The sequence below is a fragment of the Seriola dumerili genome, unplaced genomic scaffold (genome assembly GCF_002260705.1).
Source record: "Seriola dumerili isolate Sdu_G_001 unplaced genomic scaffold, Sdu_1.0 BDQW01000468.1, whole genome shotgun sequence".
NCBI lineage: Eukaryota > Metazoa > Chordata > Actinopteri > Carangiformes > Carangidae > Seriola > Seriola dumerili.
In genome coordinates, this window is record NW_019174723.1 from 3,517,511 (window position 1) to 3,543,976 (window position 26,466).

General features: G+C 38.9%; 1 protein-coding gene across 1 annotated transcript in view; it reads left to right on the plus strand.

The window, feature by feature from the left end:
• The first annotated feature begins 3,150 nt into the window (after positions 1-3,150).
• The window catches only part of atp9a (ATPase phospholipid transporting 9A (putative)), a 32,105-nt gene continuing 8,789 nt past the window's right edge, over positions 3,151-26,466 (plus strand). Inside the window, exons 1-21 of the mRNA XM_022763295.1 lie at positions 3,151-3,263; positions 5,346-5,490; positions 8,791-8,904; positions 9,081-9,189; positions 10,136-10,194; positions 11,146-11,197; positions 12,302-12,396; positions 13,463-13,543; positions 14,202-14,277; positions 14,686-14,762; positions 14,993-15,153; positions 15,252-15,394; positions 16,187-16,299; positions 17,021-17,230; positions 20,210-20,371; positions 20,868-20,960; positions 21,087-21,170; positions 22,102-22,272; positions 23,512-23,610; positions 25,439-25,528; positions 25,820-25,964. Of these exons, the coding sequence (XP_022619016.1) occupies positions 3,196-3,263; positions 5,346-5,490; positions 8,791-8,904; positions 9,081-9,189; positions 10,136-10,194; positions 11,146-11,197; positions 12,302-12,396; positions 13,463-13,543; positions 14,202-14,277; positions 14,686-14,762; positions 14,993-15,153; positions 15,252-15,394; positions 16,187-16,299; positions 17,021-17,230; positions 20,210-20,371; positions 20,868-20,960; positions 21,087-21,170; positions 22,102-22,272; positions 23,512-23,610; positions 25,439-25,528; positions 25,820-25,964 (2,347 nt within the window). The 5' untranslated portion in view covers positions 3,151-3,195. The remainder of the gene's footprint in view (positions 3,264-5,345; positions 5,491-8,790; positions 8,905-9,080; positions 9,190-10,135; positions 10,195-11,145; positions 11,198-12,301; positions 12,397-13,462; positions 13,544-14,201; positions 14,278-14,685; positions 14,763-14,992; positions 15,154-15,251; positions 15,395-16,186; positions 16,300-17,020; positions 17,231-20,209; positions 20,372-20,867; positions 20,961-21,086; positions 21,171-22,101; positions 22,273-23,511; positions 23,611-25,438; positions 25,529-25,819; positions 25,965-26,466) is intronic.

A 26,466-nucleotide genomic window follows, 5' to 3' on the forward strand; every position in this document is an offset into this window, starting at 1 on the left:
TTTAAAATATCCATTTAGTGTAACTGTCAGACTTACCAGCTTGTAGCATCATTAATTTATTTATAATACACAAAGTGCTTGAGTTTAGGGGGTAAGTTCTACCTCGTTGTTTAGATTTTTAGTTGTTCTCCGTGCCCCCTACTCTCAATGCAATGCTCTGTATATTTTCCGATACATTCGTGAGCATGCGATAAGATTTTTCACTCTCAACCTGCTGAGTTGAACAGTACTGAATGTATCACTGGACACTTTACACAACTCAGAACGGTCAGAGTACTTTGTAGGCCCCTGCTGTACATTCCTTATCGATATGCATTTGCCAAGTTGTGCCTTTCTTTAGCAAACCATGTCAAAACTGCTTTCAAGTTGTCTCTACAATTCAAGTAATGTTGAGCCAATTTGGCCTGTTTACAATGTAAATGTTTTTTTTTTTTTTTTTTTTTTTTTTTTTTTTCAAATGTTTCCTTCTCCTAAATGTTTTCTGATTTTGAAAAATAAAATCAGGGTGACTTTTTCAATATTTCTCTTGTCATTACTCCAGTGACTACTCAAATGTGTCATACCCTTATGCTAATTTCTCTGCCAGCACAGACTGCTTTCAATGTACACAAAATCCCTAATTACAGGTTACATAACTAGAGTTGACGCAAGACAAGTATTCATTTTCTTTCTACTCACCACCCACCAGTAGCCATTAATCCCTTGCCATTTTACATTCTCAATGAAAAAATATTTGCATCCACAACTGAAGCTTGCTCTCCCAACAGTCCATTTTAAATAAATTATACAGTGGCCTTTTCCTTTCCACGTTTGACATGATATAATACTCATTTGTCACACATCATTGTCATTGCAAGGCAGTCAAACTGGCAGTGGGCATACAGTCAGTGAGCAGAAATACAGAAACACCTGCACTGTAGTGCACCAGCTCAGCAGTCAATCCCACCAATTAGTTTTTCATGAGATAACATGAGTTTTTTGTGTGTTGACTCGATTCAATGGTACATTTAAATGCAATACTTTGTGGTGGTGGTGTTGTATCAGACTATTTAATTCGATTCAGTCATGGACGACATAACACACAGATGTTCCAAAAAATAAAAGATCAAAACATACAAAGACAAATAATATGAATAAAGCAAACCTCAAGGTTTTATGCATAAAGCATGACACAGGATAGAAAAAAGAAAAAGTGGATACTCACTTTCATAGTGGTGACCACTCAAATCGTGATAACAACACAGGCTGCTATATTACAGACTTAGGTCAAAGCTGTGGCATGCAAATTTAATTATTGTGGGTATTTCCCATTATACAAATAGTGCATTTTTGCTACATTGGTGTACATTCACCCATCTCTCCTCTTTCCATTTCCTTTACTGAAAAACCTCACACCTGTTTTTAGAAGCTTATGTAATCGGTTAAGTTTTTCCAAATATTACCCCCGCCCCAACAAGAAGAGGTCAGGTCCAAAAGAACCATAATTTTCGACTATACCTAGTTTTATACTATACCTATGCTGGTCCTCTATTATGTTCAAACACTTGTAAGTAGCCTTTTGCCCAGACCACTTGACTGCATTGTATGAAAGGTGTTTCTAGTAGTTTGTCCACTTCACTTAACATTTACAGAGCACTAAAAATTTAAAATTAAATTGCAATGTATACAGTCCAATACAATACCATTAACTACAGCTGTAAAAGAACATAACATCTCTAACAAAACACAACTGCTGTATCAGATGCTACGTCTTGGTCACTCAGAAGCAGTAGTGCAACATGTACTCAGATCCTTTACTGAAATAAAAGTAGAAATACCGTTAGGTATAAATACTCTGCTACAGTCCACCAATCTTACTTGAGTAATACACACAGTATACAAGGTATACATACAGTACAGTACAGACTACTAGCAAAATCCTCTTAACTGTCTTCTGTGAGTGAGGTTCAAATGATGTGTCATACAGTGAAGCTCTGTGTGTGTAATATACATGAATTTAATGTATTTGTTTTTTTAATTACCCATAGAGAGATAGCCAAGTTTTCTATATAATAATGAAATCAATTTGTATATATGGAATAGCATCTAGCATTTCCTTTTTTACATAACTTTTCATGTCTTGTAACTTATTTAGGTTGTTAGGCCAGACTTTATATATTGTATATTATGTGTTTGTGCTGATATAAGGCTATATAAGTCTGTTTTTAAATGTGATTTTTGGTGTTGCTTGTTCTGTGTTTATTGTTTTATTTGTTTAGCTCTTTTTTTTAGAGTGTTTAATATATCACATTAGTGGATTATTATCATTTATGTGTTAAAATTTAACCAGAACTTTAATGTATTTGGTTTTGATGGAGCTGGTTTTCTACCTTTGCTCATTCATACCTTCTGATTCCTTCTGATTCATACCATTCATACAGAATCATGCGTGGCATGTATTGGTTGATTGACTGACTGATATATATATATATATATAAATACGTGTGTGTGTGTATATATATAATCTCTGCCAGTACATGGACTATGGTGACCTCAAATTCCAACCTATTTTAAGCACAAGGACAGGTCCAATCCACCACAATATCTCAAAACATTTAATCTATACATCATATTCTTGAAAATCAAATAAATAAATGTAGTGGCATAAAAGTAAAAGATTCATACTCCCTTTGAATGTGGAAGTATAAAGCAGCATAAATTAGAAAGTCAAGCGAAGTACAAATACCTCAAAGTGTAGTACTTTAGCAAAACAGCATTGTATAGGATGGCATGTATTTTTGAAAAGCACATGCTTCCTGTTGCTCCTGGTGGCATTTGTAATAGAATTATTATTATTATTATAATTATTCCTATTTAAACTACAACTACCATAATCTGGTGTTAATTTCATGTAATGACACTAGAGAAACAAACTGATGAGAAATATAACTTCCTACTGATAATTGTCCCCCAGGCAATATGATAATTAAGAGTTATTCAGTCAAAATATCATACCATTGTATATATGGGTCAGTGTGTAGTGGGATGTAGGTTAGGTTTGTTTGGCGTGGTGCTGCAGGCTCTCTATCCCAGCAGTGCTAACCTGCTGACTGTTGAACCGTCCTGTTTGAGTGACAGCTGGGAAGCCTCCGCCCAGAACCGCTACAGCCCGTCTGGCTGCCCACAGCTTCTACCGGCTACCAGGGGGCTGCAGGAATGACCGACAATATCCCTCTACAACCCGTGAGACGGCCGAAAAGACACGACAGTAAACACAGAAATGGGTAAGGGCGTTGTACAGTACAGAAATATTAACACGAAGCCATTTGTTAGCGTGTTTCGCTAATGTCAGTGTAGCCGTTAAATTGTTTACAGGAGCGCGTCGACATTGTCTCAAAAACTAGCAAAGCAGTGGCGGATTTTAACGGGAGAAAATAGCAGTTAGCGGGGGGAAACAACAGCTAGCAGATATATACATGCTAATAAAAATGATGTGGCCATTCATTGTAGCTTTAAAACAGCTAGCTTGAGCTGCAGGAGTCATCCTTGTTCCGGGGTGCAGTTGGAACAAGTGCATTTCACGCCCATGTCAATATTTGCTCGGTGGACCGGAGCTCAGTCTCCAGGAACCAGGAAGAAATGTAGGCCCTGACTCTAAAGTCCTGCATCCTAAATGCATATACAGGCTAAATGATACTTTGCAGTGTTATTTTGACAAGCACATAAAAGGGGGAAGGCCTCATAAACGATGATGGAGATGCGCGGACAGGACAGAGACAGTGCTGAAATGAAGCCAATAGACTGATCAGGCTATCATGGTGATGTCATCTCCTGTAATAAACACAGTAGGCAAACAGCTGAAAATTTGCTGTTACAATGCAGAAATATGGGCCTGTGGCTACACACAGCTGGTCAATGTAGGTTTTTGTAGTTAGCTGGATAGCAGTGTGTGAATGAATAGTCCCAAATTTAATTTAATACAAGGTAGTGGTAAACAGAAAAGTCTTTATGCGAGTTTGTTCAAGATACACGGTGCATAAAAAGTACATGCTGCTTCTTCATGTTTAGTTTTGACACTGGGAGCAGTGAGCAGACCTGCCCCAGATGATCTCAGAGTTCAGGGCGGGTCATATTTTAATGGCAATTTTTCACAATTTTTGATATTTGATGGAAATAATACAAGGGTTAGTGCAGTGATCCTTCACTATGTTGGGCTTATACTCTGACACAATTACTTGATTAAACGAGAAACCATTTGTCAGAATAACCAGAAACAGTGGCAGACATTTTTACTTGTCATAGTAGGTCAAGCATGGATGTTAATATCATTAATGATTGCTCTGTGCTGTTCAGCTGTCCCAGTAAGCCGTCACAGTGAGCCAGCATACAGTACCTGGACCCTAAGTCTTCTGCCAAAAACTCCTGTCACTGGTTGCAGCCCAAGTGTACAGTAGGATGCACTATAGGTTAGCTGTGTCTTTGAGAGACTCTTAGGGTTTAAAGAGAGCAACATGGAGATTAGCTTACTCATGATAGCAGAGGCCAAGAGTGGTTTTACAATGACGGAGCTCATTCCTGTCTTTGTTATAAGAATATCTCCTCATATATAGGCTGGGTTTAACCATATGTTTGGTTTCTTCCTGAATATGAGCTATCCGGGAACCCCAGGTCTAGCATATAAAAGGGAATAGGAAACTTGTGTCTTCTGTCCCATGAATGCACTGCAGGGTTATCACAAAGTAAACTCTAAAAATGAACTGCTGCAGAAATAGTTGTCAGACCTGGCAGACAGACTTTGAACAGTGAATATTGTTATGACATTAGAAATCTGAGTCATCTCTCATACGAATATTGCGTCTATACCTCCCTTTTCCCGAATTAAATCACTTTGTCTGTAGCCGATAGAGACTGTATATTTGTCACGCCTGCATTTTGTTCACGTCAGTGTTTTATAACCTACAAAGTGAGTTGTTAATAGCGAAGTCACTGGGCTCTTGTTTGATTGATATGGAATGTTTTGTTTTGGTGGAGTGAAGGGAGTGGCCACCCTTTTCCAGACAGAGTTAAAAATTTATTTTGTGAGGCATAATCTCTCTTGACTCGATGATCATGGACCTTTAGCTCAGCCTTGTCTGATGTGTGAGTTTTGTAGCTACAATAAGCAACACATTAACAAAGAGACGTGAGTCGAAATTCATTAAAAATGAAAAAGCTGTCCCAACAGCTTCACACAATACAACACAGGGTTATAAGTCAAACTACAGAATGTATTTTATGTTGAAATAGCCTAAATTAATCCATGTCATTTTTTTAAATTTACAGATTACATGTGAATTTCTTTAACCCTCCCTGCCTTTTCCTCTCAGGTGCTGCCCGTGGTCGACATGCTGTGGCATGGGCGACTTCCGTCCCCGCACCGTGTGGCTTGGCCACCCAGAAAAGAGGGAGCAGAGGTACCCCAGGAATGTCATTAACAACCAGAAGTACAACTTCTTCACCTTCCTGCCCGCGGTTAGTGTCAGCCAAAGGTCACTCCTTTGCTTTCCCTCCTTCTTAATCCCCAAAAACCACCACCCACCTTTTTGAGCCTGTCCCTGGGTGAGTGTCATCTTGTAGGGCGCATATTCAGAGATATAACTCCTCATTGTTACTTATAATGTGGGTTGGTCAGGGCACTCGTTTTGAATCATTATTGATCAGAGGATCAGATTATGGCTTCAACTAATCATTATTTCAATTATTGACTTATCTGACTTTTGTTTTCTTAATCAATCAAATAATCTTTTAGTCATTAAATGGTCAGAAAAATGCTCATTAGAGCTTCCTTGAGCTCAAAAATAGTCTATAAACCATTTTGTCCAGACAACCGTTCAGAACTCAAAGATGTTCCGTTTAAAATAAAAGAAAGAAAGAAAGAAAGAAAGAAAGAAAGAAAGAAAGAAAGAAAGAAAGAAAGAAAATACTCACATAAAAGAAACTGGTACCAGCAGGTGCTCTGCATTTTTGTTTGAAAAGTGACCCAAAAAATGACTCAATTATCAAAATCGTTGTTCTACTTTCTGTCAGTCGATTGATCGACTAATCGTTTCACTAGATCAGATCCGTACCTAAAGTGTGAATATTACACATGTGTCTTACATCTCTTCAGTTTCATTTAAAGAATTTTAGAGAATACCATAGTATTGTTAGTTTATAGTCAGCCTAATCCCAAGTGACTACATATTTGCATACCCCTTGATGCCAAGACACACAGACACTGGTGAAATTTTTCCTGATATGACTAATGCCAGAGGGCATTTTCTGACAGATACAGTTTACACTGTCAAAGGAATGTACAGGCCTAACGAGGCTTGGTTTGTACTTTCTTTAGTCCAAATGGCACCATCATAAGAAGATTAGTCGTCTTTTTTTAAATAATGAAATGTCTCATGTTCAAATAAATATCTTTATATAATGTTAAGAGAAACATGATAAGTAGTTTCACCCACATTTGGACAAACAGTTACACAATCTCACAGCACCAGATCTTCATTTTCACATTCAGTTTCTTAGATGAGTACAGAAGTGACAGATATGACATTGGTTGGAGATTTCTTACGTGGACGGCAGTTTCTAAGCTGTGTGTTTTTGACTTTGTTCATTCTCATGGCCGGATTTACATATTCATTTGTTTTCCAGACATTCAGTTGTCTTAAGATCTTTATTTTTGTATATGAAGGCGGACATTGAAAGTAGCTCAGATTTGTTTGGAAAGCAAAAGACAAGAGCAAAGCCTTTTTGCATTGCAAATTGTGTTGCTTATTATTTAATTTGGTTCTTGTCAAGAAGGTCTTCTGACTAGGACATATTGTATGTTCCTGTGCATGGTTTCTCCTGTACTGCTTCACTCGCAGCAGTTTTGGAAATTACATACAGTAACTATGTGAAGACAGAAGCTTTCCCTTGGTTGTAATCTTGCACACTGGTGGTAATGAAATTGAGCAAAGTTGTAGAATGTGTGTTAAATTTAATTTAACTGTGTGTGTTTACATATTGCTCCATAGTGAAAAGACTCATCGGCTAAACCTGGGCTATATTTGGTTGAAATTTAGTTTTTTAATTTAAATTTTTTTAGTGCGAGTAAGTGATATGTTGATATATACCAGAGAATTATCTGAATTTGTGGTATTACATATTGTAGTAGTTATCCCTTTTCATATGTCTGGGTGTATAAGGCCAGTGTAGACAATTAGGTAAATGACTGTGGGCAATGGTATGATTTGCATCCATCACAGAGGAAGTTTTTTTAATATGTCTAGTTTTTAATTCAGTGGATTTTATTCACTTACTGATTCATTTCATTCATATACTGTTTACTGATTTAATGTATTATGACTACGACTGCCACTAAAGATTATTTTGCTGATTATTTTTTCAGTTTATTGTTTAACCGTTTGGTTCATAAAATTCTATAAAACGGCAACAACCAGTGAATTTTTGAATTTTATGCTTAACAATAATTAATGGATTATTGAACTAGTAAAGCTGAAATTTAATGTTCTGCCATCAGACTAATTGCTTCAGCTCTAATTATGATATATAGCTCTATTAGGATATAAAATTATATATACTGTGATAGAGGATGTAATCCATATCATATCCATATTGAAAACACCATTCAAACATTCACAGTGTAGCTGGAAACAGTATTCGAACACCTTGGCTTTAACAGAAGCTAACTGGAGTCAGGAGTTATCAATATCAAAAACATCTCAGAAGACTTAGGATCAAGAATTGTTGACTTGCATAAAGCTAAAAGGGTTATAAAGTTATCTGAAAGAGGTCCGATATCCATCAGTCCACAGTCAGACAAGCTATATCTATTAATGGAGACAGTTTAGTTCTGTGGCTACTCTCCCTAGAAGTGGGCGTCCAGCTAAGATGACTCCAAAAGCACAAAGCAGAATGATTTGAGGTAACAAAAAACTTCAGAGTAACAGCTAAACGCTATAAAGGAATTATTGGAGCTGGTTAAAATCTCTGTCATCATCTCATCTCTACCATACACAGATAATGGAGCATGGTGTCCTACCATGGACACCACGGAAGAAGCAACTCCTCAACACAACACGCAGCATGCTCACATGTTTTGTGGACTGATAAAACTATGGTTGGACTATTTGGGAAGAACATGTAGTGATATGTACGGTGTAAAGAGAGCACAGCATACAAACATGAAACCATCATCCCAAAGGTGAAGCACAGTAGAGGGAGCATCATAATTTGGGGCAAACACTTATTAAATCCAAGAGTTTGCTTTCTTTTTCCACCAGCACCGTGAATGTTTAATAGGTGTGTTCAGTAAAGACATGGGAGATTTAAATTTTAATTTAAGTTTGATATGATCTTAAGAACATTCAGTTTGTCTGGACTTGTGACTTAGATGAAAATCAGATGACATTTTATGACCAGTTAATGCAGAAAACAGGTCATTCCAGAGGGTTCGCATACTGTTTGTTTCTGCTGTATGTTTGCTGGGCCACTTGGTCACATACGAAATGTTGAGATCGTGTTGAAACAAATGTTTTATTTATGCCTGAAGTCATTTCTATAGAAGATTACACGACTCTGCACCCACAGGTCACGAAAACAGTGTTGTAAGAAGTCACATGGAGACCAATGATGTCAAATACATATTCTATTAAATAATCAGCCATCAGTCCTGGCTTTAATAAATAATGTGTAACAGTAAATGTCAGATAGAGTCATATGCATAATAACTAGCCACACAGCAGATATTTCACTCTATACTTGTTTGTTTTCTGTTCACAGGTGCTGTTCAATCAGTTCAAGTACTTCTTCAACTTGTACTTTTTGCTTCTGGCCTGCTCTCAATTTGTCAAGGAGCTACGCTTAGGTGCCCTCTACACCTACTGGGTGCCTTTGGTATGTGACACCCCCCCTTCACAACTGTTAATTATCATGGTCTATCAATTGCAATTTCCATACTAATATTATGCTCAGTGCAAATTGAAATTGAGGTATTTCACACAAAACAGTTTTTTCAGTGTTTTGTATGTTGGAGAAAAAGAGTTTTTAATGGATGACTTGTCACTCTCCAGGGTCTTGTTTTGATTATCACCATCATGAGAGAGGCAGTGGAAGAGATAAGATGCTACCTTCGAGACAAAGAAGTGAACTCTCAGATATACAGCAAGCTTTCAACACGAGGTGAGGCTTGTAAATATGGACAGCACTGGTTATGTTTTGCCTGTGTTGATATCTGAACCACGTTGCTTATTTCTCAGCATCAGTGTCTATTAACTGTAGGAGGTTGGTCCTATTAAAACTTATTGGGGCTAGGGGAAATGGTAGGTAATTCAAAGCAGAGATGTAAAAGTGTACATAAGAGGCCTTGGTATAAAGTGCTACCAGCAATAAAAAGCAGGAGACCTCTTGTGGTTTCCATCACTTTGTCCCTTTGATGTGGCAGCTTGTTTTACCCATAAACACAAGGGCTGGTTGCCTCCATGATAGCGGCCCCTGTGCATATCTTAAGGTTTACAGAAAGTATATGGTGAAGAAGTCAAAGCCTCTCATCTCTTCATCTTTTTTAGATTCATTTATTTATGAAAGCTGAACGCTGCGATGTTCTATGTGTTTTTATTTGTCAATCTTTCTTTTGTAAAGAAATGTGTCAAACTTTATTGCACTAGTAGAGCAGAGCCCCATGAACCCTAATGCATAGCAATATTAATGTGCTTTAATGTCTTACATATGCAAAGCCCAGAGGTCACGGCAAAGGTCAGGGGTCAGTGATCTCTTCCAAACAATTTTGCCCGTTCATTCCAACTGGAATGAGAGAAAAGGCTCAACTCCCCCAGCATTCTTTCAGATCTGCACAGAAAATTACTTTCCTAAATTCACTGGGGTGATTGTTGAGGCACGCACAACAAAAGTTCACCAAGAGAAGACGTTCATAGTTATATTTGATTTAAAAAAACAAAACATGTTTTGAAATGTATTTATAGGAGAATGTGTGTAGATCTGAGAAATCAGCTCCAATGTTGTAAAGTCTATGTTTAAATGGATGGTCCGCATGATTTTAACCATATTTAATCCACATGTACAAACTTACTTAACACTTCATTAACTTTAACTTTGTTGTGTTTTTCAGGCACAGTGAAGGTTAAAAGCAGTGGCATTCAAGTGGGAGATCTGATAATCGTGGAGAAGGTTTGTTGAAGATTGATCCACATCTGTGAATAGTTTTGCGTTTTTAAGACTGTCAAGTTACCATTTATATGAGAGCGAGTAATGAGGGGGCTGTTAATCTTCTGTGCTCCGGTGGTGACTGAGGTGAAAGGAGTTAGTAAAGATTTTGTAATCTTGTGATCAATGCTGAGCTTCAACCTGTCAAACTCAATGCACACACAGCAGACATGAGCCTAAAATGCTTTTAATTAGATCTTAGACACAAATTCAATTAAGTACTATTTATTGATATAATTTTTTTTTCATTTTGAAGTCACATTTATAGTTTGTTGTTGTTTGAGTTATTTTGAGTTTGCAGGGGAATCTGTTGTGTTGCTCTGAGTGGATTCTCTGAGGTCTTTGTACATGAAACATGAGAAGCGAGTCCTGTCTTCAGTTTCCAACTCAGGGCTTCTCTCTGAATCACTCATTTCAACGCAGCTGAAGGAAAGGTCACACATGTTGTTCTACACATTTCACTAATATGACTGAGTGACTCAGAGTTATGTGGGTGACAATTCAGAGAGACACTTAAACAGAAGTGAAACCAGTAGCTGACAAAAGAAAAGCTTTGGAATTTTCTTTTTAATTAACCTGCATCTAAAAAGCCATAATACATCTTTATTACTATCGACCACTTAGCAATAATCCATGCACAGCTCTGGGACTTTGTCTAGTGCAGTGAAGGGACCAGGTCAGGCAGAGTGTAAAACCTGGTCAGGGTCCCGTTCAGGCCACGACAGGATGATTTGTGCTGCAGGGGCTTATTATTTTGACTGACTGGCTGCTGGTAATGTGGCACATGAAAAGCAAAAAAAAAAAATAGTCTTAACTTTTCTACAGTTAAAGAGCGGAGAGAGGAGGGAGTAGGAAAAAGTGCAGGATCAGGAACTGATGTTGAAGTCATGTTTTTCTTTCTGCCTTTCTTTGTAGAACCAGCGTGTTCCTGCTGACATGATCTTTTTAAGGACCTCTGAAAGAAATGGTAAACATCTGCTGGTCATTCATCCAGATCTCCACTACAGACTGGCTGCCTGGCCTGGTTGACTGGGGAAATGACTTGTTTAAAAAGGCGCTGAGGTGCAGGGATTAGCCCTGAGCCAGGACAGGAAGTCCTACAATGTCTAAATTGTAATTGGGTCCAGTACTAAACTATCACTCAAAGTGCTTTGTGGTGGAGAATTGCTCCTTCATGTACTGGTGAGATGGGTATTGCAGACACAACATTGTTCTCTCTTAATCTTTGTCTATGACTAATTTTGTCTTTCAAATGAGAAGATAATGAAAAGGAAAATCAAGGCACACAAAAATCAAATGCAAAAAGAAAACAGGAGACACGAGAGGAGGCGGCCTCATCTGAATAATCAAATATGGATTACGACAAGATTTGTTAGAGATAACAACAACTTGGTGGATTGCGTTGCATTGTTTATTTGCAAATATACAAAATACACACAAGTTAATTCAAAATAAGCACCTCAAAAATCTCATCACAGGGAGATGTTTTTATTTTCAGCCTTCAGAAGACCAAATGTGACTGTGTAAGAGAAGCTAGATGCATGTTTTTCTTGCGTCTTCCTGTTGGGGGAAGAAAAACAACAGCTTTGTTTTACTGGAAATAGTGCTCGGTTATCTTTCTTCCATGTGGAGGCCATTAGGTCAATTATGAAGAGCCTAGGCCAGGATTGGGAGTGAGGGCAGGATGACGCATGCAGGCCAACGGGGCGGGGGGATGGGCTTGGGTGAATACCTCCACTTCTACCTTAGCTTGATCCCAAAAGTAATAAACAGCTCAGTCTCATTCTCAGAAGTTCCTACTCATTAGTGACTCCAGGCTAAAATTGTTTCATAGCCTCTTTTCAGGTAAACTGGGGACCTGGGAAATGAATGTGTATTAGAATAAATAAAATCATGAACCAGAAACAGTAGCCTTCAGTATGTATTGAAACGTAAATGTATACATTCACTTCCATTATCCAGAATAAAGATTCTGAGGTTTCTTGTTTAACTAACAGCCTGCTGTGGCCCTCTAGGGGTAAGTGTGTTTCCATCTGGCATCAGTGGCAGCTCTTGTCCCTCTCCTTTCCAGGATCCTGCTTCCTGCGGACTGACCAGCTGGACGGAGAGACGGACTGGAAACTACGCCTCCCAGTGGCCTGCACACAGAGGCTGCCAACTGCTGCCGTGAGTCTTGAAATAAAGATGGTGAGGTAGAAAGGATGCAGGAGAAAACTGGATGTTGCGACACTGCGCTTATGACATTTTTGTGCAATAATATTACTTCAGGAGAAATTGCACATGTTAACTGTGGTTAAATAACTACTCACTCCTAATGAAAGACTTGCTCCTCTTAGACCAGAGTGTAGGATGGCCTGGTCATTAGAGAGTGTCATGATTAAAAGGTCAAAGGCTCACCTCAGGCCTGTACTGTTAGAAGAGTTAGTCACTGTTTGACCACTTGAGGGTTTTAGAGGCAAATATTCATGATGTTGTTTAGACTCAATTTGTCTGTTTTGTCATTTTCAGCACAGTATAATTCAGTGTTATAAAGATAAAATAGTGCTATTCTATTTATTTATTTTCAATCTTAACTTAATTTGGCACCAACTCCACAACTCTACACTGAACCCAGACTATTGACAACTTAGTGAGGGGTAAGTAGTCTGGGCCGAAGAATTAATTCACAATAATCGAGCAGGTAAATGAATAAATAAAAAGGGTAATATTGGCTCTTTTTGGCAAACTGATATATTAGTTTTGGGCTCAAAGGATGAGTTGATTAATCAGAAAGTCCATTGACAGAACATTAGTTGCCAACCAAGTAAATTTTTAAATAAATGTGCCAAAAATAATTGATTCTGATTCTGAATATTTGCTGTTTTTTTATTGAACATAAACAGTATGAGCCTCTCGGTTCACAAGATAGTAACAATAAAATAACCGCCATATTTGTCAAACAAGTCCAGGAATACTTATTTTTTGAAAGTCTCAGTTTGTCTACTAATTAAGCCTCGAGCAAAGGTTCTGTAAAATGCAAAACCATCAAGCAAACAGCGCTGCACAAACTGTACATGATCATTTAAATGAATCTGGTGTCCCTGTGAAGAAAATGTTATATGACAGTTCTGACAGTATTTTTCACGCTTAATGAGTAAGTTAGGCAAAGCTGTGCTTGTTCTTGTCTTCTTCTCTGTCATTAATAATTATTAAAGTGTCACTGATCCTAAACTGTGTTTCTGATGTCTCACAGGACCTTCTCCAAATCAGATCATACGTGTACGCGGAAGAGCCAAACATTGATATCCATAACTTTATTGGAACTTTTACCAGGGTGAGTGCTTACATTACTGTTCTTCTCAACCATATGCCCCTTACACACATGTTGATCTGATGACATGTCTGAATGTGCCCCAGTTAATTTTACTTTCAAGTCATGACAGCAATCCTGCTAGGTCTGAGCTCATAACATTTTCTTTAGCAAATAGGGATAAAATGAGAGTCCCAACTTAATGTTCTGTGTGCTTGTGCATGCTGGATCCTTTACAACACGCAGCATGCTCACATTGGTCATTAATCAAGGCTTCAGCAGCAAACTGACTTTAAGAATCCATTAGTGATGCAGCCTATGACAGAACAGAAAACAGTCTTCTTCTTCCTAATCATCATTTTTTCCTCCACCATTCTCTCTCTCTCATCTCCCTCTCGTGCATCAGATGCCAAATATCGCATGGCATTGAGGCTCATTCTGTAAATGTGCTCTCATGTCTGGATAAAGCCATAAAGATTAGAATTATTAAACATCAGCGAACAAGATATTTACGTCTGAACGAATAAACGTCAGTACGTCTGTGTGTGAAAATGGCTCTAGTGTAATTTGAACACTACATTCTGTTTACAAAACCTCTGTTTAACAAAGGTAGCATTTATTTGACCAGTTTCTGTCTTCGCTCTTCATCCTCTATATTTGCATATTGTGTCAACTGTTACAGGAAGATGGAGACCCCCCTGTCAACGAAAGTCTCAGCATTGAAAACACCCTGTGGGCCAGCACAGTTGTCGCCTCTGGTAAATATCTGACTGGTGGACTGGTGGATACCCAGGAAGTAACGAGGACCAGCCTTCGCTCTTAGCCGTGCAGAGCTGCTATGAGGCGTTGCTTCCTCTACAACTATTGAGCTAATGACTTAACTAAACAAACAGAAGGAAGTCAGACATTTTTGCTTATTTATAAATAGTTCCTCAGCTAACTATAATCAGAATCAGAATAAGACAGAATCCACTAACTCATGCTAACACATGTTATCTGTTAAGCAATTGCAAATCTGCATCCTATATTCCAAATGACATTCTTCATTTGAAAATGTCTATACATGCCAAGATTATAAGTCTGGGAAACATCTTCTTGACATATTATGTTTTATGTTGTTCCTTTATTATATTGGCCTGAGGCGGATTTTCTCTCCCTCTCTCCAGGCACAGTGGTGGGGGTTGTGATTTACACAGGCAAGGAGCTGCGCAGTGTCATGAACACCTCCAACCCAAGGCACAAGGTACAGTAGTGTGAAGCAGAGCCTTAAGACATTAGGTCATTTAGTTTGCACAAAGATGTATTTATTTGGCAGATTTTCACAGATATATAAAATGTATCCATAATAGATTAATTGTGTGATTTATTTAACATTTAATTAATTCATTTATTTTTACCTAGATTTAAATATTGTACATATACAGTCCATTTCTGTTTCATTTGCATAATGCTTGTCTCTGTTGTACCTGATAGGTGGGTTTGTTTGACTTGGAAGTGAACTGTTTGACTAAGATCCTGTTTGGGGCACTGGTGGTGGTGTCACTGGTCATGGTGGCCCTCCAGCACTTTGCCGGACGCTGGTACCTCCAGATCTTTCGCTTCCTGCTGCTCTTCTCTCACATTGTGCCCATTAGGTAAAGTTTCAAAGTCATCTGCAGTGTTGTATTTTATTCATGTGTGAGGAGATAAAGAGCACTCATTTATTTATTTATTTATTTATTTTTGGATACAGTTTGCGTGTCAATCTGGATATGGGAAAGATGGTTTTCAGTTGGATGATTAAGAAAGACTCCAAGATCCCCGGGACGGTGGTGAGGGCTAGCACCATACCTGAGCAGCTTGGACGCATCTCCTACCTGCTGACTGACAAAACAGGTTAGAACAGCAGCATAGTTTTAAGGTAGCCTTGGTTGTGTGGCCAAAATAGTGTGTAGTGCTAAAATGAGAGGTTATAGTGCTGAGGATTTGCCAAGGAAGTATCCAGTTGGACAGACTTAAGTCGTTTCCTTCCCTGGGGGGTTTTGCTCTGTGGTGGGGTTTCTGCTCCCAGCGACCTGCTACTTATTGGACCCTTAAATCATAAAAAAAAGCCTAGAGTCTCTCATCCATACACACCTTCAGAGCACAACACCTCCACCAGTGCACTTCCTTAGGCGCGAGGTGTTGCACGTCAGATTTACAGCCCTCATGCCCAATAAAATGATCAGCCGTTTCCCCATCCAGAGTGTGATAAGGCTGAGGTGGGGGGGTCTGCAGGTCAGGCTAATGTACATGAGAGGCCCCTGAGGTCTTTTCTGATATACTAGCGGAAAATGCTTTTAAAGTGAGTGTGAGGATACAGAGGTTGTGTGTAGTGTCAAACAGAAAGCTTCTGGCTCTCTTACCATTTATTTACAATTACAACATGTGACATGCAAACTCTGTTTTAAGTAACTGATTAATGACTGTAAAACCCAACCAGTGTGAACAGTGGAGAAATGCTTTTATACATACTGACGCTAGAAGTGTTAGTTTCCAAAATGATACTTAACAACCAAATCTAAAACACACATTTCATATTTTGTGCTGTAAAATATTATGCAAAAATGTAGGACTTATTAACTGTTTCAAGTCTATTATTGTAGAGGAATTTCAGAGTTTAAATGCCTGTAATGTAATCTTTACCAGGGACTCTTACCCAAAATGAAATGGTGTTCCGACGGCTCCATCTTGGAACTGTGGCGTATGGGATGGACTCAATGGATGAAGTACAAAGCCATGTGTTCAGCGCCTACACACAGGTAAAAAAAAAAAAAGAAGAAAAAAAGCGTTCTGTGTCAGTCAAAGAGAAGAAATGAACAATTAGAAAACAAACAGAAAAGAAAAGATCAAAATTCCAACAGCTTGGGAAAGGGTAAAACAAACAGACGTGAACATTGTTTTAAGAAACATATCAGTTTGTGATTATTGTTTGGTTGAATGCTTCCTGACCTCAGATGACACTCTTTGTCCCCCTTGACACCAGAGGTTAGTGAAGCAGGAAACAGGATTAGCCCACAAGCGAAGCACTGACCGGACTTCTTTAATGACGCCACCATTAACCCCTGGAACGCACAGCTGTCTAAAAATAGCAAGGCCACAATGCAAAAGCAAATTGTTCATATTTTCTTTACACATCTGGTTATAGTTATCACAGCAACGATTGAAGCTGGGTTGGTTAAGCAACTAGTTTCTCTGACTTAAACCTACACGTGTCCAGTTAGTAGTCTCTCTTTTCCAATTACCTTTGTGTATTGTTGTATATAGGAGTTAAAGTGTTCACACAGCTTCTTTGAGATTTTCACTCACTCATACAGCTTCTTTCTTTTTGGACAGTCCAGATTATAAGTTCTCTTCGCTACAATAGTTTACAAAAACTTTGACCACAATGAAAGACTACAATTAGAGGAGAGTGTTATGACTCTGTTCAGGTTCCTCTATGCCCTTCTGTTTGATCACAGTACCTTCTGTAATTTTCTTCAGCCCACCCATGACCTTCCAGCCTCCAGGGCTCCGGCAGCCACTAAGGTCCGCAAGACCATCAGTAGTAGAGTTCATGAGGCTGTGAAGGCCATTGCCCTGGTGCACAACGTGACACCCGTATATGAGTCCAATGGGGTGACAGACCAGGCCGAGGCTGAGCAGCATTATGAAGACACGTGCAGAGTCTACCAGGCTTCCAGCCCAGATGAGGTATGATGGCCCACCACACAACCATTTCACAGTACTTCAGTTTTGTTATTGACACTGATGATGATTTATTAAGAGAATAAAAAAGATTACATGCTTCTTTATAAATTCTGCTTGTCAAAACCTACAGGGCATGTGCTGAAAATTGTATTTTTTTCTTAATAATCTTGAGTTCTTGAATTCAAACGAAATACTACTCAGACACAACTCATTTTAAATCCTAATATGTTTCATAAAGACCCTCAATGATTTAAAGTTCCTGTCCAGATCAAAATGTTTTTCTTTATGTTTCTTTGTTTGACTTGGACTGTGGAGAATGATTTATGTTTGACATTAAGTTTTTCTGTGCTCAGAGTTTAAGACATGTATATACAAGCATTATAAGATATCTTGGTCCACTATGCAACTTAAGCAAATGTGATGTGGAAACTTGAAGCTTCCAGTGCACAAATATAAAAAAGCACTTATTTTGTAGAGACCGCTTGTGTCCAGTTGAAAAACTGTATTTTTTTTTTTAAGTGGATGGATTAGTAGACATCATTTTAAGATTTTTTTTTAACAAGGTAATTGAGCTTATTATTCATAGGACAGTGTTTTTATAGGTCTTAAAACATATCTGGAGGGCACCTTTAACATTTTATTATTTGTCATCTAATTTCAAAGAATTCGTTCTTGTTCTAGATGTTTCAAATATCTAATTATTTGTTTGTTTGTTTATTGGACTGAGAAAATGTGCTCTGTGTTACTAAATATGACAGCAGGAGGACTATGACTTCGAGAAAGTCATCATACGGTTGGTAGAGAGCATAACACATGGTAATTGAATGGTCATAAAATGAGTTAATAATAATAATAATAAGAGGAAGAAGAAGAAATGATTTATATTCTGGTAAAAGCTTTCATACAAGAAATGCAGCTCAAACATCTTTACAAAACAAAAAACAAAAAAGGAAATAGCAAATATGGGTCATAAAGGGCTCACTAGATTTTTTAAATTTGTAATATTTTAAAGCAACAAAAAAATAATTTCTCTGCTTTTTTTCTTTTTTCTGTCTGTGTGGAAACGTAGACTTGGATGTTTCCCCACATTTATTATATAAACAGCTACAATACGATACATGTAAACAAACACACACACAGGCAAATACCTTTACGTTGATATATTTATAACCTGACCTGTTGGGAAATGTACACTTCATCTACTTATGGCCAAATAGGGGAGGGCTGACAGGAGAACAGACTTCTGATCTCAAGATGGAGAGCTCTTGGTTTTTGTCAGTTAAGGCCTTTATCTTGAGTGTCTTCACTGCTTTCCTCCTTCAAGGGGAACATTCAAAAAGCCAAATGGCGTTTCACATTTATGTCCTTGATCAGTATGAATTCTTTGAACATCAGGAAGAGGGCTGCGGAATTCGACTCGATCCATTTCCTGCTGTGTAAATACGGATTTCCTTAATGTGCTCCCCAGCCCATTGCACTTATCCCCTTTTAAATTTTCTCCTTGATAGCATACTTTAATAGAGCCCTGCATATCTGCTGTGATTAAAGAACTGTGGTTTGTATTGTTCTTAGAGAATGCAGCTGTTTTATTGTGTAGTGTCACATTGGAAAACAATTGAAACTGTTTTGTCTGAGCTGCTAAGCCCTGAAAGGTGAACTGTATCAGTTTGATACAATCAGATTCAGTTTGTTTTCCTACAGCTCTCAGGAAGTCTTAACATAGATCTGGTTTTGGCTGTGAGCACTACAGACACAATGTCAGTGACTGTTGAATACATGGTTTTTACCACTGCAGATAAATAGATATCCACATGCAAATGAAAACAAGATTATTTACTTAGCAGAATCATCTTATTCATATGTAAGTGTAATCAATAGAATGACTTATATTCTGTGTGATTCACAGATGAGAGCTGATATCTGAATCACTTTGCTTTTCAGCTCTTAAAAAAACTTGTCAACTTTGTGGTTGTTCTGAGTCAAACCAGCTGGACGCAGCATTATTCAGTCCAGCTAGAAAATCAACAGCAAAGCCAGATGCTGCCGTTACAAGGTGGTGCTGCTGCTGTGGCAAACACCAGATCCACGAATGCCTCCACAGTGAATATTTCTAGACTGTGACTAAGCACAATCTTCATATTTCCCAACCTGGATGACAAAAATTACGGTAGTCTGCGCTTTTCTGACGTTAACGTGCTCCTGGCCAGGCATTGTCAGACTACGTGGTCATGTTATTTCCAAAATAAGTAATTTTGGGAACCACAAAAATCTGCGGTTTTAAAATCGAGTCTGAACATGGTGATCTTTGTTGGTTTCTCTCATCTGTGTCCATTTGGCCACTCTGCTATTAGTGCTGTCAGAAGATGGATGATGAATTGGGTATGTGATCTGGACTCTGGTCTGGAAGTTATTGGGCAATGTCATCTCCCCTCTTTTTCTAAACCCCCCCCCCACACACACACACACACACACACACACACACACCCACACACACACCCACCCACACACACACACACACACACACACACACACACACACACACACATTACCATTGTATTAATGGATGTCATCTGTTATGTCCTTCAGAAAGAATCAAACGTAAACAATATTTTCAGTTCAATGGACATGTCCCTAGTTTATCAATCAATAGTCTTGAGTGCTGAAAATGCTTGAGCTATTGATTACAGCTAAATGGTTACTGTGCTCTCTGACAGGCTTCTCTCTCCAAAGTGTCCTCTGCTCTTTTCTTTGTAATCCAAGTAATGGAACATCATATTGACATAATGGCTTTACCATGAGAATAATAAAAAAGCCTCAAGCAGTGGTCACTTCTCTGTCTTGCTGTGTGATGACAATATTTTATTATTTAAAAAAAACATAAAATATTATCTACTTGATAAATATTGCATCTTTTTCTCCTCTCTATTCAGTGGTGTATTTTAACGACCACCCACTACAGTCTTTACAATGTGGTGTTGATAGGTGTCGCTGGTGCAGTGGACTGAGAGTGTTGGACTGACACTGGTGGGAAGAGACCAGTCCTCCATGCAGCTGCGGACCCCTACTGGCCAAATTCTGAACTTCACCATCCTGCAGATATTCCCCTTCACCTATGAGAGCAAGAGAATGGGCATCATAGTGCGAGTGAGTGCCAGTTATGAATTAATATTTTCTGTCTGCAGAAGCTGTTGTGCATTTTGCTTCATTATGTTCTTCAAAGGAAATGTATTGATTTTAAAAATGACCGTCTGTGGGTGAGTGGTTGTTGCTAGGACACTGATTGTTACTTGACACTGGCTTTCACGAGAAACACAATATAAAAACAACATTCATATTATAGCACGTTTTCTGAGGAAAAACCTTATAACGACCTGTGACTAAGTCTGATGACTAACTTTATTTTTGTTGGCTGGGCTATAGCTCAGGAAGCCTGGGATTCTGAAGCTGGACTTCCTCGTGATAACATTTTCAAACACTTTGTGAAACCCTTTGTGAATACCAAAATAAGTTACATATTTCTAGGCAACACAGAATCATAAAATAGTGCAGGTTCACATTGGCTCATGTGGGAACTGAACTGTGAGTGAGGCAGGCTTGTGTATTTCATCTTCAGGTGTTTATATACTGTCATGTTTTCTAGGATGAATCAACAGGAGAAATCACTTTCTACATGAAGGGTGCTGATGTGGTTATGGCAGGCATTGTCCAGTATAACGACTGGCTGGAAGAGGAGGTAGATTTCCCTCTTTTTCACAAAACATTATGTAATGACAATGATTTTATTCCTGTTATAAAAAACTCGCAGACAAATATGTTTTATAACCTGCTGAATCCGAATGTTTATGTCTCTGTTTTGTAGTGCGGAAACATGGCAAGGGAGGGTCTGAGGGTCCTTGTGGTCTCCAAGAAGTCCCTGACAGAGGAGCAGTATCAAGATTTTGAGGTAAGTGCTTTCTCATGATGAACCTACAGTGATCTGAAGTTGTGCTGAGGGACTGAGCTTCATTAGCAATGTTACACGTTCACTGTCTTTCTCTTTGGCTTGTAAACCACACAAATATCCAACATGTGCTACACGTCTATTATGCTCAAATTACACCCAAAGTCTGTTGACTGTCAAACAAAAAAAATGCAGACTGATATTCTACGGAGACATGTCCTGTATTTCCAAATGTCAAAGTGTGTTCTCGGGTTATTGGGCTAACCTCTGACCTCCCCCTCCCCTCCTCTAGCCTGTACACCCCACCTTCCCACGCACACACCAAGCCCCCACTCATTGTTTGAGCAGGGCAGGGCTGTCTCCCCCTGCGTTTTCAGCCCCAGGCCCATTGCTGAAGTGTATAATTGTGTGAGCAGAGCTGGTGGGCAGCAGTGAGTCACCAACTGAGTCACACACAGAGTTTGTGTTCCTGTATGACTCACACTCAGATTATTTTTGCTTTATCTCACTCACAAATTGCCATGGAGCTGGAGCACTGAAGATGGGCGTTAACCCATTGATCATGTCTCCTATGTGTATCTATCTTTTTAAATCACAGCTGCTTTCAGGGCTGCTTGCAGGAAAATACTGAAGTTTATACTTTACACTGAAACTTAAATATCTTATATGGAAGTTTCAGTGTGTGTTGAATGTTGTATTCATAATGCACACAGTTTAATCCCTTTGTATGTTGCAATATTCTGCTAATGAATGCACATTGTGTATACATTGTGTTGCTGCTTTTTAAGTATTTCTGCCTATGACTGTCATGTCTTCGGTTATACTGATATTTCTCCTCCTATTCCTGGCTGTTTCTCATCTTTGGTCCTGCAATGATTCTACCTTATTTATGCTTATTTCATCTCTCCCCACCAATCACTCCCCTGCTCCTCAGGCACGGTATGTCCAGGCCAAGCTCAGCGTCCATGACCGCTCTCTGAAGGTGGCCACAGTGATTGAGAGTCTGGAGATGGAGATGGAGCTGCTGTGTCTGACTGGGGTGGAGGACCAGCTCCAGACAGACGTCAGGCCCACCCTGGAGATCCTCCGCAATGCAGGCATCAAGGTCTGAGGTGGAAGGAGGCATGGCCACATAGCTCACAGTAGCAACAAATTACGAAAACAAAACATAGAAACAAAACAAGTAAAAGTATGTTTTTTCATCTCTACCGACATGATTAAGCCTCATTCAAATAGATACCTCATTCAAGTATAAAAACCAAGACTGCCATACATTTGAAGTAATTACATGGAATTTTTTTAAGTGGTTGCTAGTTGGCACACTTCGTATGGTTGATGTAAAATATTTGACCACATTTTTATGGAAACAAGGATTTGGTTTTGTGCAAGAGAACCAGAAAGCTGATTAGTCACTGTGGTAAGAGTTGGGCTAATACTCCCTTCTACTACCCTTCCCTCTTTATTCAAAGGGTTAGTTCACCCAAAAGAAACAATTTTCCTCACTTAGCTCTAGTGGTATCTAGCTGTGCAGATAGGTTCAGGTGTATTGGCTCAGGTTCTGAGATATGTGTATCTGAGATGTCTCCCTCCACCCCAATACAGTGGAGGTGAATGGAATTACATTTCATCTTCTCATAGCATTTAAAAGATGAAATTATTTGTTATTAATTATTATTTTTGATATAAAATAAAAAGTCAATAGTATCGTTCCAGCAACAGTGTCCCTGTAACTCTTATGTTCCAGTGAAAACTTTTGACCCTGTGTTCAGTGAATTTTCCAGAGTATCAGGAGCATTCTTCCCGGAAAGACGTGTTACTAGTGAATTTTTTAAAATGTAATTTTTAATTAATCTGAGGGGAGGTAGAAATCTGTGTGGTGAATATCTCAAAACTCAAGCAAAAAACAAAAACAAAAACTCAAAACCAGTACATTTAAGAAATCACTGGTTTTATACATGTAACTTATTTAGAATTTAAGATCTAAGCTTCTATAAGCAGCATCCAAATGACTCCATGAAGAATCAGTCTGAGACAGAAGTTGGATACTGTGATTCCAATCTACGTGACGACTCGTTTTTGCATCCAGTTTGAAACACAATTACTATAATAAAGATAAGTCCTCACATTTTGACCACAGACAGTCACAGGTTGCTTGATCAAGTCGGTGATTAGAGTCTTTGATTTCTGGAGTTTAGCTTTTGTTAACTGATTTAACAGATTATTGAAACACACATTTTTCTTTGGTTTATTGATATGTTTCAGTGGAATTTCTCTACAAACCTCAGTGCATCTTGTAAACCCATAAATTCTCTTCACTACATGTTATTCTCTGGTTTCTGTGTAGGTTTGGATGCTGACAGGAGACAAGCTTGAAACAGCCACATGCACAGCTAAGAACGCCCATCTGATCACCCGCAACCAGGACATCCACATCTTCAGACCCGTAAGTGCAGGACAAGGACCCGTCTTCCTTTTCGTTTGCATATGAAGTGGGGAATAGTTGATTTTAGTACAACAGGGTTCATCCCAGTTCAACGCAGCACTGACAGTTTCCTGACTCTGTCGACCCACGGGCATCCATCCTCCTGTGCGACCAAGGCCCATTTGCTAGTGGTCAAACAGCCCCACACAACTACGCATGCAGCCCAAGCCAGCATCCACAGCTGAATAAATCACCGCCCACCAGTGAAAGCATCCAAGCCACTGTCAAAGAGAACAAACAGGCCTTCGCTCAGCCAGAGAGGAGAAACCAGCTGAACCACTCCCAGAGGGAACATGCAGAGGGCTCACTTCCTAATTTGTTTTGCAGGTTTCAGGCTTTGATAGTCCCCCTTCTGCCTTCCCCTCTGGAGCAATGCCAGAGCTGAAGGAGCGCCTGCCATATAGGAAGGTTACAACTTGCGTACAACTGCGGTTACTGGAAGAGAATAACAATGGTTGGCACGGCTTGAAAACCTCTGTCCCAGTGGACGGGGGAGTGCTGACTGGGCCTGCAACACATACATCTGGATTAGTTTCCTTGTGGCCACCAATGGCCTGATCTGGATTGACGTATGAATAGTCAGCGGTTGAAGGATATTCATACCGGAGCATAGCTCCTGTTGACAGATTAACACCATGCCCTGTCAGTGCTGCACATTTTTGGAGAATTTTTTAATCTATATTTGAAACTGACACAATTGTGAGGAAACTCACTTGATTTGATATTTTCCCACTTCCCAGTTTCCCTTTCCAATTAAGATTTCAGTACCTCTTCTCTTTTCACTCATTCATACTACGCTAGATAAACATTTAGATGTAATGTTATTTTCTTGTGTTTGTTTATACATTTATCAACAACTGTAACTTCCTATGTGAAGGCATATTTTACATTGGCACATCTGGTTATTATTATATTGTCATTCATGATGTTTACGTAGCCTCCGCTTATAAGTGCCGACAGGAGGAGTTATAGTAATAAACACTAATATTTTTATACAGATGCAGAGAATTTAATAGTTCACTTTTGGGTGCATTGCTCAGCTAGAAGGGCAATAATTAGATTTTATAGTCTTATTGACTTTCAGTAGAATCCTGATGATGTGATTATGTCATGAATTAATTTTACGATATGTTATTTGAAGTAATGTTTTAGGGAAACTGGAATCGAAAACTAATGCGGTTTGTGGTTAAAATTTTTTCGTTTTACACTTTTTTTCTGATGTAATACATAACAGTAGACCACAGTCCATTGTACTGAACATCAGTTAAATCAATTCATGTGTCATTTTGCCAACATTTCCCATTTACTGCCAGTAAGCCTTCACTGATCCAGTTTGTGAAATGAATCAGTAAATGGCCAGACACTATTGTTATTACATTAATTAAATTTTCATTATTTTCACCCAAAAAATGTTAGAAAATTGTGAAAAATGCCTGGTATAATTTGCCTCAGTCCAAGGAAATTCAAATGTCTATTTTCAGATGTCTCATTTTCGTCGACCAGGAAAAATGCAAACAAACTGATTGAAAATGACTAAAATTATGAATCAGTTATCAGTATATTCTACCATTAGTTAGTGGGATGTGTGGCAGATATTCGGTTGCTCTAACGTTTGTCATCACTGCAGCTTGAGTGAAAAAGCTGCCATTGTTTTGTCTGATAACAATCAGGATGCAAAGGCTGACAGATTGTCATCCTCGATAATTTTTCTATGTGAGTGTTTTTTTTGTGTGTGTGTCTATGTTCATGCATGTGCATTCTTTTATAAATGTGGTCGTCATTGCCATAGGTGACAACACGAGGGGAAGCCCACCTGGAGCTCAACGCTTTCAGAAGAAAACACGACTGCGCTCTGGTGATATCGGGGGACTCGCTTGAGGTAAACTCCCTGTGTATGTGTGTGTGTGTGTGTGTGTGTGTGTGTGTGTGTGTGTCTCAACCTCCTCTCACCGATTTATCTCTCCTTATGAAACTCTGACATGTTTTCTGTGTGATGCATGATAATATCACTGCCACTGAAGCATCTCTGGAAGTGGTATCTGTGGTTAGACTCATTTTCTATACTGCAATAGGGGTTAAACTGTAGGTGTTGAGGATCCACAGCTGAGATCAGTTATATGCGGTGGCCTGAGTTGCTCACCCATTTGTTTTTGATGGTGTTTCTTTGTAGGTTTGTCTGAAATACTATGAGTATGAGTTTATGGAGCTTGCGTGTCAGTGCCCTGCTGTGGTTTGCTGCCGATGTACCCCCACCCAGAAGGCACAGATAGTGCGGCTGCTGCAAGAGCGCACAGGCAAGCTCACCTGCGCTGTAGGTGAGTAGAAAATAGAAACAGCCCGACAGCTTTTTCATATCTCGAGCACTCCCAGTATGAGCATCCATAAAGTGCCACAGTCAAGCACAGCTGATGGTTAAATGTGCATTAATGCTATTATGCAGCGTGTCACTTGATGATGGTAACACCTAGAGCTGAGTGATGATTCATATTATTGTTATTGCCCTTCAATAGAATCATATTGTGCTGATAGCATCATATCAAGAGTTTTGTAACATATAACAGTGGAGCACAGCTCACTGAACTGAACATCACTCAATCTGAACATTTTATATGTGATCTCATTGTGTCATTTGAAAGATATTTTCATTAATAGGTCCTTCATGAATTCCAGCTACTGTATATCACTCAGCTCCTTTATCTGACAAATTCCTTGGCTGTAGTTCTGATCTCTTAATCAGGCCGAATTAAGGGAGTGTCTCATGAAATACGCACACACATTACTCTCTTAACAGTTTGTATTGTTGAGTCACTGATGTGA